Source organism: Xenopus laevis, chromosome 5S (assembly GCF_017654675.1).
Source record: "Xenopus laevis strain J_2021 chromosome 5S, Xenopus_laevis_v10.1, whole genome shotgun sequence".
Classification (NCBI taxonomy): domain Eukaryota; kingdom Metazoa; phylum Chordata; class Amphibia; order Anura; family Pipidae; genus Xenopus; species Xenopus laevis.
In genome coordinates, this window is record NC_054380.1 from 60,620,873 (window position 1) to 60,634,131 (window position 13,259).

General features: G+C 36.8%; 1 protein-coding gene across 1 annotated transcript in view; it reads right to left on the minus strand.

The window, feature by feature from the left end:
* The window catches only part of pde7b.S (phosphodiesterase 7B S homeolog), a 262,195-nt gene that overhangs the window by 121,868 nt on the left and 127,068 nt on the right, over positions 1-13,259 (minus strand). Inside the window, exon 2 of the mRNA XM_041564617.1 lies at positions 12,975-13,035. Coding sequence (XP_041420551.1) covers positions 12,975-13,035 — 61 coding nt within the window. The remainder of the gene's footprint in view (positions 1-12,974; positions 13,036-13,259) is intronic.

Genomic DNA, 13,259 nt, shown 5'->3' on the forward strand with positions numbered 1-13,259 from the left:
AGACTTGTATCCTACTGACCTTGAACAAAAAGGAATGAAAAGTATGACTAGAAAATATTAGCAAGGAAAATGACAGTAACATTATAACTATTAGCTACTATCTGTGACTTATTTGTACCTTTGGAACTCAGTTACTTCTTTTCCATTCTTTACCTCTACAGAATGTACAGCTGTCATAAGCATTTTTGCCCCTTGTGTATACAATTAGACTTCATTATTATCTTTTATTTATATGGTGCCAACATATTATGCAAAACCTCACAGAGAGATGTTTTTCATTCACACCAGCCCCTTTCCTAGTGGAGCTTGCTGACTAGTGTAGGTCAGGTCCATTAGAAGCCATTAAGGGTGTGGGAGGAATCCAGAGTACCCAGAGGAAAACAACAAAGACCCAGGTAGATCATACAAACTAAACTGCATATTTACTATGCTGTATAAAATGAAATGTGCATAAAAAATTGTGTAGAAAGCTGTGCAAAATATATGGCGAATTTATCTAGATGTGTGTAATTTTACACCATGTGGACCCCAGATTTGATGATGTTATTTTACATTGCTTCCAGCGGTAGTAATTTTTTACACGCCCGAGCCTGGAGATATGTGGTATATTATTCTGCTGTTTTTTACATAATAAATATGCCCCTCATCGTAGTTAGTGCCCTGATTGGAATCAAGCACAAGTGAGACAACAAGTGTTACATTAAAATGAAGCCCAGTTCTTATTATAATAGGACTATGGTAACATGGCTGGTGTAATCATAGGCAGGCTTAGGTATAATAAAAAGAATGCAGCAGGATACAAAAGACTAAAAAATAGAGATCATTTTGAATTTGCCTGAAAATTCCCATAAAGATTTGTCCAAATGTGAATCTAAACTATAATTTGCATATTTACATTTTATTTAATTGTAATTGCATCATGCCGAAATAAATTGCACTTTCTAAAGTCACATGACTTTTACCCCCATGTGTAATAAAAGGCACTTTAGTTTGCCCAGTAGCAGTAAATCATAGCAACCAAGCAAATAAGTTAGTGCCTTTTATTAAATAACCCCATTAATGTTCAGCCAAACCAAACCATAAGTTATCATGTTGGTTTCTACATAGTCTCCTTGCTCACACCCTTCTGTTTAACACTTTGCCTCACCATTTCTTTTCTGTCTAGTCTCCTTTTCCTCTTTACTACCCCCTTAATATTTTGGGGAACATTTCCTTCTGTTTTCAATTTCTTTGCAATGTATTTAAGTCAGCAGGTAAGAGAAAATAGTCTTTTTATATGGCACCCGCAGCTACACATTTAGAAATAAGAAAAGTTAGGCCACTACAGTGGAGTGGTGTAGCGTATCCCTCTTAAAACAGTTGCTTACAGTTTTCATTTGAGTAAGCTCTGTTCCAATCAACAACCAGTGATTAAGTTAGACAATTTGACATACAAAAATGTAATTGAATATTTTCTTCCTGGATCTCTTTTATCTAAATGTAATGTCAAACAAAAATTGCAATGCAACAAATAGAAATATGTTGTGGGTAATACCTATCTTTACTTACATATCAAAGAATATATATCATTGTACAGGTATAGAACTTGTTATTCAGAAAGCTAAGGACCTAGGATTTTCTGGATACGGAGCTTTTCTGTAATTTGGATCACCATTTAAACATCATTTAAACTTTAATGAAACCTAATAGGATTGCTTTGCCTCCAATACTGTTTATTTTATGTTATTTGTTTATCTTTTATCTATGATCAAATACAAGGTATTGTTTTATTATTATAGAAAAAAAGAAATAATTTTTCAAAATGTAGAAGGCTTGGTTCTATTAAACATGGTAAAACCCGTCCAATATAACAGACCTACAATATTTATATGAAAAGACGTACACTTCCCACACAAAAATTATTTTGAAAAAATTGCTCTTTAATGTCTTTCTGCAGGCTAAGCAAATTTGTCATTCTCCTCTCACAATGTGAACCATTCTCTCAAAATAAAGAGGAAGAAATGAAAAACAATTGAGATAAATGATTTCCAAGGATCTCTTAAACAGAACTGAGTTGTTGTGGAAACACTACATACTGTAAAAGAAATGCCTTCAGCTATTTTGTTGAATATATTTAAAATTTAATTTTCTTCTTTTGTAACCAAGAACTTATTACTGTAGCAACATAATACTACCCTGAGCCAAATCAAGGGATGGCCATTACTTTATACTTAACATTTTACCAGAGAATAAGTAACTACAGACTGTATTGCCGCAGTGACACTCTTGCTTCTGAAAGAATCCTGACCTAACAATATGCCGTGATCCAGTAACATCGCTTAGGCAGACCTACAGTAGCAAATTAGCTTTGATAGGTTGAGCCTAGATGGAGCTTTAGTTGTAATGTGTCAGGGTTTCCCTTGCTAACACAGCTACTATTAAACCAATAGGACCACAAAGGGTTGCCTGTGATGTCCCATGGGTGTTTCACCTTTCAGTTAATATTTAGGGGAATATTTATCAAAGGACAGAGTTTTTTTTACCTCAAATGAACTCAAATGATCTCGAAACTCGAATGGTATGTTATTCAAGAAAAAACCCGAATGTTTAAAACTCGAACAAATATTACCATCCCGAAAACTCAAATCAAATTTGAACAGAACTCGATTAGAGTTTTTTATAGGAAAAAACTCTGTCAGGGAGGCTATTAACATCTACAAATGGGTCACTGGACCTCTGCTATTGACTTCTACGTGAACATGGCAGGTTTTGAGTTGTTCCCAGGGTCGAGGTATGATAAATCTCGAATACGAGTTTGGATTTTTTCCCAACTCGAATTTGTGAGTTTTGACCAAAAATCCAATTCACAATTGAATGGTAAATTTGAATTTACTATTCAAACCTTAGTAAATCTGTCCCTTAGTATGTTATAGAATGGTTAATACTAAGCACTTTTTCAGTTGATCTTCATTTTTATTTTTTATAGTTTTAGAATGATATGCCTTTTTCTACTGACTAACTGGAGAGATGCTAAAAAGAAAATCTAAATAGTGTAACTCAAACACTACAAATAATAAAAATGTAAAACCAATTGCATTTTAAAGTTATATAGAAAGTTCCATATTACGTAAAAATCACCCTTATCCAAATAATCCAAATTTTCTCTGTAATAATAAAACATACCTTATACTTGATCCAAGTTAAGATATAATCCTTAATGGAAGCAAAGCCAGCTTATTGGGTTTATCTAATGTTTACACGATTTTCTAGTAAACTTAAGAATGAAGATCCAAATCATGGAAAGATCCAGGGACAGAAGCAAAAACATGCTATAAAAAAGTATTTTCGGGGAATAGCCAAGTTCCTCACATACTGCAGAGAGTTACTGTGATTTCCTGCAGGAGATAAAGCCTACACCGGCTTTATTATTAAAAACCATCAGCAATTCTTTTGTCAAGTACCCATGAAAAACGTAATAAATACATGCTAATGGGACTTCAGAGTACTAGACATATACATAGAACCTGGGTTTACATACCATTATGGGACAGGTTTATAAAGGGTCCAATTCCGAAGTAATGGGAGTTTTATTGAACTCCCATAACTTCAAAATTCAAATAAAAAAAGACCAACCGAAAATTTATTAAAAAAGTCGAAAATTTTTCAGGTGAATAGTCCATATTTGATCAAATTGGAATCATACGAATTAAAGTAATAGTGCATTATAGCAAATTCAAATCAAATTTTTTTTAAAAAAAACATTGATTCGTCAAAGTCCACCAATTGACTCCAAATAGATTCTAGGAGGTCCCCCGAAGGCTAAAACAGCAATATGGCAGGTTTTATATGGCGAATTGTTGAAGTCGAATTTTTAAGGAGACAGTACATGATAAATTTCAATATTCTAATTTTCTATTTTTTTTTTAATTCTAATCAAATTTGGACTATTCCCTAGTAGAAGTACACAAAAATTAGCTCGAAATTTTAATTTTATTAACTCGAATTTTCACTTTGACCTTTGATAAATCTGCCCCTAAATTTAGCAATAAGAAGTGCTCAAATGCTCAGGCGCCTATCTACTTATGTACTGCAGTGGTTTATGGGTTTTAAGGCAAAGTATCAAAAACCATAAGCAAGCAGACACAGATATCGACTAATTTATTGACTTTAAGATCTAGTACATGGCTAATATTATTTTTTATTTTTTCATTTTCTGTATTTATTTAATTTTTTTTGTTTCCTTTCTTTCCAACTGTGACCACTATACTAAATGACTTTGTAAACACAATATGCAGATGGTATATGTTTTATTTGCTAAAAATTTTCTCAATAAAAATTAGAAGTAACAAAAAAAAGCGCTCAAACTTGCAGCTCCAAGTGGGACAAAAAGAGAAAAGCCCACTGACATCAGTTAATTTCAAGGGAATGAGTGAGGCACAAAGGCCTTTATTTTCATATGTGAATTGTGTCTATTCTGTACTGACAAAGTGGGATGCACTGCATTCCCACATGACAATGGGACTCCTCAATTGACCTTTCGCCTTCAGCCTTCCCATTGAACTCCTTAGTTACACACAGTAATGAAACACAAGGAGCCAGAAATGGTGAAAATGGCTACAACATTAATTAACATTTTATCAAATAAACAGGACCTTGCCAGCCTCACCCCAAGGCAAAATTCAAAGCCAGAATTCCATAAGGGGTTGCTACTATGCTCTGCCGCTCCTCACTTGAGATCAGCACTATGTCATTATATCCACCACTGAGTATTGGGCTACCTCTACCTACAGAGAGGATGGCCCCAAACTCTGCTACGAGCAGGAGCTGCATCTCCCACCATGAGAGTAATTCAGCAGCCCTGCTGTCGGTCCGGAATCTGCAATGTGTCTATGATAGGAAATCCAAGCAGGCTGTCACCTAGCACAAGCAGTAGTAGCGTCTATCAATCAACCCACTGTGCAGTCACAGGAGAGAACCTCCTTTCTCCCTCTTCTAAATTTACCTCTGCAGTACTCTGGCAAGGTCCTACCGCCACAATGAGCCCAACTGGAAACCTTTAGTTGGGTTTGTCCCCACCATAACTTTATAACTATTGGTTATCAGTTAATAAAACATAGAAAAAGAATGAAAACTAAATATTTAGAAGATATCCAAGCATTTCCTATGTATCACACATTCTGTACCACAGGATGGAATAAAATAAGCCATTAACCTTATGGAATATATATAATATCATAGGTATGCAAAACAGAACTAACTACATTCCTTCATTGAAATATCTTTAAATAATCTATGACCATGTGCAATTTCCGGCATAACCAGCTACCCCCTGTGGATGTATAATTGTTGGACAGGTTATAGCAAGGTGAACTTACAACTAGGTTGCCTGACATATCAGCCCAAATAGTTCACTGCTAAGAACAGGAGCCCATGTGGTGGACTATGATGCTAACATGGTAGGCCACTCACGCTAGCCCTTCCACACTGTAGAGCTCCGCGCTCCGACAGCCCTTCAATGCTATGGAGACCCCATGCTCCAACAGCCCAAACATGCTGCCCCGCGCTCCGACAGCCCAAACATGGTGGGAGACCGGCGGTCGGACAGCCCCCATGCTGTGGAGCGACAGCCCTTCGATGCTATGGAGCTCCGCACTCCGACAGCCCTTCCATGCTGTGAAGACCCCATGCTCCAACAGCCCAAACATGCTGGGAGACCCGCGGTCCATCAGCACCATGCTGTGGAGCCTCGTGCTCTGACAGCCCCTCCACGCTGTGGAGCTCCCCGCTTTGTCAGCCCTTCCATGCTGTGGAGCACCACGTTCTGACAGCACTTCCATGCTGTGGAGCCCCGTGCTCCAGCAGCCCTTCCACGGTGTGGAGACCCGCTCTCCGACAGCCCTTCCATACTGTGGAAATCCGCTCTCCAAAGCCCTTCCATGCTGTGAAGCACTGTGTAAAGACAGCCCTTCCATGCTGTGGAGCAACTCGCTCCGACAGCCCATCCAAGCTGTGGAGACCCGCTCTCCGACAGCCCTTCCAAGCTGTGGAGCTCCATGCTCCGACTGCCCTTCCACGCTGTGGAGACCTGCTCTCCGACAGCCCTTCCATACTGTGGAAATCCGCTCTCCGAAGCCCTTCCATGCTGTGAAGCGCTGTGTAAAGACAGCTCTTCCATGCTGTGGAGCACCTCGCTCCGACAGCCCATCCAAGCTGTGGAGCTCCATGCTCTGACAGCACTTCCACGCTGTGGAGACCCGCTCTCCAACAGCCCTTCCATGTTGTGGAGCCCCGCCCTCTGACAGTTCTTTAACGCTGTGGAGCCTCGTGCCTTCTGCCCAGACAATCAAAACTAGGCTCTATGAAAATAAAGTCAGCATAGTGATCAGCCTAAGTATAGTAAACCTACCTCTCTCCCTGGCTTACAAGGGAAGCTGCAATAGCAGGACCATATGATATAATATTGGGGGCTGTTAATTCTATATACTTGCCCAGATACAGTGAACTGCCTCTAACCCCCAATAGCTATGCTAGCTGTGTGGCATGAAACTGCATGCAACTTTGTATACGGTAGTAGTATTATTATTATTATTTTTGTTTTTTGCAGGCGCTATGGATTTTATGGAAACTTAAATAATAAAGTGAAATAAACCCCTTTCCCAGAGAGAATGCTTGCCAATAATCAAACGCCATGCCCCTTCCTGGACTACCTGGAATGCTGGCCACCCAACAGCCAGGGGTCAATAGGGCAAGTGTAACCAGGCAGCCACTTGTCACTATTCTTGCAGGACCCCTGCCCATCAAGAGCATATCTAGCTACCCATTGGCTGCTCAGCCCAATAAACTCTGTCCATCGCCCCCCAAGGCAAGCATCCTGACATTGTTGCAAGCCACAGGCACTGCGAGAACTATTGTATGTTGGCGTTGTCTGCTATAAATATATATATATACATACATATATATATATATATATATATATATATATATATACATACACAAACATACCGCATATGCACACACCCTTAATACTGTAATCTACATCTGGTCCAAGCTACAATACGCAGTCACTGCTTTATACTTACCCCTCGGTATCTGAAAACCTACTAGACATTCTAACAGAGAATTACTATATGTAGGTTCTATCTACAGTAGCAGCGGATTGTCATCTGAGCAAGAGCTGAATCAGTAACTCAATACAGCCCAGTAAAATAGAGGTCTGAATCTGATTCATGGGATTTCGATATAATACAGAGGGTACCCTTTTGGGCCCAGGCTGCCTTTCATGCTGCCTGAGTGACTACAGTGTGATTGACTGCTGTAAAACAGCAAGAGACTAACACCTGCCAAAGCTAGCAGTATAGGGAGGAGTGAATGTGTATATACTGCAGCTAAGAATCTTATGTAAAAGAGAGAGCTCTGTCACATGTTCCATGATAAACTCACAGGGGGAACTGTCTTACCACAGTAGAACTACTTCTGCCCTATGCACACAGCCTGAATGACAGTGTGCAGCCTCTACAGGGTATGATGACAGGGCAGCTGTTGTCCACATAAAAATATGACTAGCCTACAGACTCAGTCATGTATATATATATATATATATATATATATATATATATATATATATATATATATATATATATATATATATATATATAATATATATATATATATATATATATATATATATATACATATATACATATATATATATATATATACACACACATATACACACACACACACACACACATATATACACATATATACACATATACAGATAGATAACATCTGTAACTTAATAAAGCCCAGTAAAATTATAGGTGTGACCCTGAAGACAGGCTACTGAATCAAGTAACTATATCTCTAGAAATACTGTGCAATATGCAGACTTAATAAAGCAAAGCCCAAGCAAATAAATATATCCAGACTCCCAAATGAGCCCCACCGGTTGTGTCGGGGGTTTTGGGCAATTTAACAATGTTTTCGGAGCTTTCGGGTGAAAACTCTGAAAAATCTGAGATTTTGGGGAAAATTAGAGAAAAAATCGTGAAAATCGTAGCTTTTTCCCGCAAAGCATATTTTTCTGGAAATGTATGTAATGGAATATAATAATAAATAATATAATAAATAATAAATATAATAAATAATAATAAAAACCCGAGAGGGTTAGATCGGCGTTTGTAGCAGCCGATATTGAGATAAATTCGGACCTTGATAAATAACCCACTTAGAGTGAACTGCTCATTGTGTGCTGTCCTTCCTTTAAATCATTTTTTATAATTCCAGTGCATTACAAATGTATCCATCCTACACCACTCACCAACACAGTGCATTAAAGGGGTTGTTCATATTTAACTTTTAGTATGATGTAGAGAGTGCAATTCTGAGACAATTTGAAATTGACCTTTACTTTTTATTTGTGTGTGTGTGTTTTTAAATGATTTAGCTTTTTGTTCAGCAGCTCTCCAGTTTAGAATTTCAGCAGTTATCGGTTGCTAGGGTCCAAATTATCCTTGCAACGATGAAGTGGCTTGCATGAGAGACTGGAATACAAATAGGAGAAGCCTGAATAGAAAAATAAGCAATAAAAACTAAAAATAACATTAAAATTGTGGCCTCAAAAAGCAGTTGTTTTTGGGCTTTAGGTGCCAGTGACTGCCATTTGAATACTGTAAATACTGGTCTGAAGAGGAAAGCAAATAAACCAAAAGCTATAATAAATATTTCAATAAAAATAAAGACAAATTGAAAAGCAACTAAGAACTGGCCATTTTATAACTTACTAAAAGTTCATTGAAAAGTGAACAACAAATCTAAATAGATATGAACTTGTTTGGAAATGTAATACAGGTGTGAGATCCGTTATCCTGAAACTCGTTATCCAGAAAGATTCAAAGAAAGGCCAACTCCCATAAACTGCATTTTATCCAAATAATCTAAATTTCTAGATTTCTGTTTTCTCTGTAATAATAAAAAAGTACCTTGTAAGATATACTAAGGTATAAGTAATCCTTACTGGAGGCAAACCAGCCTATTGTGTTTATTTAATGCTTACATTATTTTTTAGTAGACAAAGTATGAAGATCCCGATCATGGAAAGATCCATTATCTGGAAAGCCCCAGGTCCGAGCATTCTGGATAACAGGTCTCATACCCGTAGTTCCTACACTATTTAAAGCCTGCAGTGCTTAAAAATATACTGGAATACAAAAGTGAAGCAGTTCCAGACAATAATACAATCGTTTCAGATTGCTTATTTTATCTTTCGGCCCAAGTGTTAATATAATAAAGCACATTGTGCAAAGACAGCCTTGATGCTTACTTAATACCTACTCAGTGGCAGATGTACAATAAAGGGCTCCCTCTTGTCACTGTATGAGGTGCAATGGGTGTATTTTCCACCTTGCACTGGGATCGCAACATTTCTTGATCAAAATACTATTGGATTGGACACTGGGTGGGCCTGGGTCATAACAATGGTGCTGTATACTGTACATTTACTGGCAGGTACAGGTTGTGGTATAGCAAACTAGGATATAGCTCAATGCAACTGGAGTGCTTGAGGTCATCTGGGGATGGTTAATTAAAAGGAAAATTAAAATAAAAGGGCTGGGTCTAAACTTACATGTTCCAGTTATTCCACAGCTTTGCAGCCTCAGTATTTTAAACTAACCACATTTTGCTATACATAACACAAAATGATCCAAAAATGCAGTGCAAAAGAAGCATTTTTATAAAAGTTCAATTCACGGCAAAATATTCACCCAAAAACAAGAGCATAAATCAGATAAAATGTCAAGCATATTTTTATGACATATGGGCTGCTTTTCATTTATACTGCCCTTTCGGCCATTTATATACATTAAAGCAGACACTGTTGTTATATCTAATTTGTACTGATACATGCTTAAATTCTACTTTATCTCTACTCTAATCTATATTTACAAATCCAATACACATGAACTTTATTCCAGGTTTAACGCTCCTTGTTATGCCATCTCAATATTTATAGTTTTTCAACTATTAACTCTTCAGTCTCACTGTTTGTTCTCCCTAACAATTTTGACTATAGTCCTGTTTAGCCTCAGATATATTAACAGTAACACTATAATAACCAATGTCTACACTCCCCTCTTTATCAAATCCATCTTTATCTGATTTTGCAAGCCTACAGTATGTGGTAAATATTGTGCTGTTGGTATTAAGAATGCCCCCAAATAAATAAATCTGGTCACAAATAAGTAATTCCTTATAACATTTCCCTAAGGAAACTCTTAAAGGGGACCCATCATCCAAAAAAAAATATTCCAAATCCTATTTTATCACATTAGTCAAGCAAAATTAACTCTAATTGCACTATATAAATTATTTGAATCTTGTTTCCTTCTGGCTGGGAATTCATAATTACAGCAAGCAGGCAGGAGCCATTTTGTTGACACTGTTATTAATTCAAGCCTTGCATCATCTCAAAATCTTGTTTGTAACCAGAATGGGAGACCTGGTGTACATTCCCATGCACAAGTTACACAATCAAATGGTAAAGAGAGCGGGGGGAATGTGGGGAGTGCAGTGACATCTAGAAAGTGTTGAATGGAAAGAGAAAGTAATTGCCTGTCCCCCCCTATGCCTAAGGCATAGAGGAGGGGCAAGCAATATTTCATTGAAAGCTGGGTTGACCAGATGTTCTTTTCCTGGAAACACATTAGATTTGAATGCTTTTAGACATTAACTATGTTTACCTTTAAATTATGTAGTCCCCTAAAAATAATAGTGTTTTCTCCTCACATATACATAAAAAGCTAGTGCCAGTGCATCAGATCTTTAATTAACCACCAGCCAAATGTTTTCAGTGTTCACACATAAGTACAGTGGGTCAGAACCTCTGAATGCCTTTTTTGAATGATGTGCTTAATAAACAGGTATAACCAGGGTTGTAATTAGGCTGTGTGGTGCCCAAGGCATAGGACTTCCACCCCATCCCATGTATATAGGAACTGCACTGTTAAATCTGCTACTTAAGTCACATGCCCTTGGGTGCCTATTTATTAAATAAGCACCGCATATAACTTTTGCAAAACTGCTACAATCTAAATGCATTCATTTATAATTTATTCAAGAGACTATGCACTATGCATAATCTTCCTTACATTTAAAAAGGTAACATATAATATACCTAAAGGTGTAGGGTCCTTTATTCAGAAACCAGCTATCCAGAAAGCTCCCGAATTATGGGAAGGCCATCTGCCATAGACTATTTTAATCAAATAATTAAAAATTTTAAAATTATTTCCTTTTTCTCTGTAATAATAAAACAGTATCTTGTACTTGATCCCAACTAAGATAAAATTCCTCCTTGTCCGATGCAAAACACTCTTATAGGTTTTAATTAATGTTTAAATCAAACTACAGAATACCCCAGAACTTGAGCATTTAAGGCCACATACATGTATTTGACTTATAGACATGATGCATGAATTTAACTTATAAATATAAGCATGACTAGTGTTATATTATTTTCACAATGACTAGTGTTATATTATTTTCACAATGATACAGTGATGGCATATTCAGTCTGATGAGATGCATCTGGAATTGCCCCTGCTTGCTCCAATTGACTTCACTTGGAAACACAGTACTGTCAATTTTAGGCCTATGCCATTCTTAGTTGGCATTTTCCAGAAGAAAAACATCCAACTGCACCTGTGCAATCTGTCACATGTCATGGAATCCACCTGACACTTGCAGTAAAATGTTTATTCTTACTAACAGGCAAATGCACAACGTGCCATAAAGCAGAACAGAATGTTTACTGTACTGCTATAAAGGACATATTAATAGTTATGGTATAACCAGTTGATTAATTCCTCTATGTAACTGTTTTACAAAATACAGGTATTGGACCTATTATCCATAATGTTTTGGACCTGGGGTTTTTTGTAATTATGATCTTCATACTTTAAGTAAACATTGAATAAATAATAAGCTGGTTTTGCTTCCAATAAGGATAAATTACAGTATATCTTGGTTTGGATCAAATGCAAGGATCTGTTTAATTATTACAGAGAAAAAGGAAATCATTTTTTAAACTTTAGATTATTTGATTATAATGGGTCTATGGGAGATGACCTTTCTGTAATTTGGACATTTCTGGATAACTGGTTTCCGGATAACGGATCCCATACCTGTATTATACAGTATATTGAGGCAGTAAGAAACACCATCCCTTTGATTTTCTCATGCACTCAGAAGTGCTCCATATATCATCATATAAAAAACGTTAATACTCAAGGAACAATGACAGAATTTATAACACTTTTGAAAATTTTTTGAAAGAAAGGTACTTTCTACTTTGTATGTATGCTTTAGAGAATCATTCTGTTCTAGGTGCGTTAAAAAAAATCACAATCCAAATTTTGCCTGGACAATTTATAAATTGTTTACAATGTCTGTTAGAAAAGTATCCTATGCCTGTTATTTGACCTTCTAGTCTTATTTCTTATGTATCTGAATAAAACGATTTCAATAACATATGAGTGTTCCAGACATTCTAAAGATGACGTTTAAGAAGATGTAGGCTTAAATCAAACTGAACAGTTTGCTGGTAATAAATGGTTCAGGCATTTCCATATGGTTTCTATGTCTTGAAAGACCTTATAATGCTGTTAAATGATTGCCAAGAAACAATTTTAATTTGGCTTCAGAAAATTGGAACTATGAGCTGCAAACATGTTCCAAACCAATTTCCAACATGCTTCCAGGCATGTAAACCAGAATGGTTGTGACATCATTCCAATAAGATATCTTTTATAGAGGGTAAGAGGTTTGAGGACGTAAAGAATATTTCAGGAGTAGGTTTCACTCCAATACCAAAAGAAGGCTTTTTTCTTGAAATTTCCTTAAAAATAAACAGCAAAAATAAAAGGTAATAAGTGTGATCAAGCAATGAAGCACTGTAAGATTGTACAGCTCACACTGAAAGCATTAAGACATCTTACCTAGCATGCGAACACATTTGGTATTCTGGTCAGGGTTATCAAATGAGATTTCTCCACACCTCTGAAACAGAAAAAAAAAGGATTACTGTTAATCCAGGGCTCAGTGGAAAAGTTTCCACAGCAACCACAGTATGGAAAATTCAATAGATTACTCGCTGCCGTGTTCTTAGATCCTTGCTTCCGGCATGCAGCAGAAGTGTGTCTATGAAGGTTTCTTATCCAACCTCGAAAATCTATCTGTGCCTCAGATACTGTCAACAGCACAGTGTTAAACAGTGGGGGTTA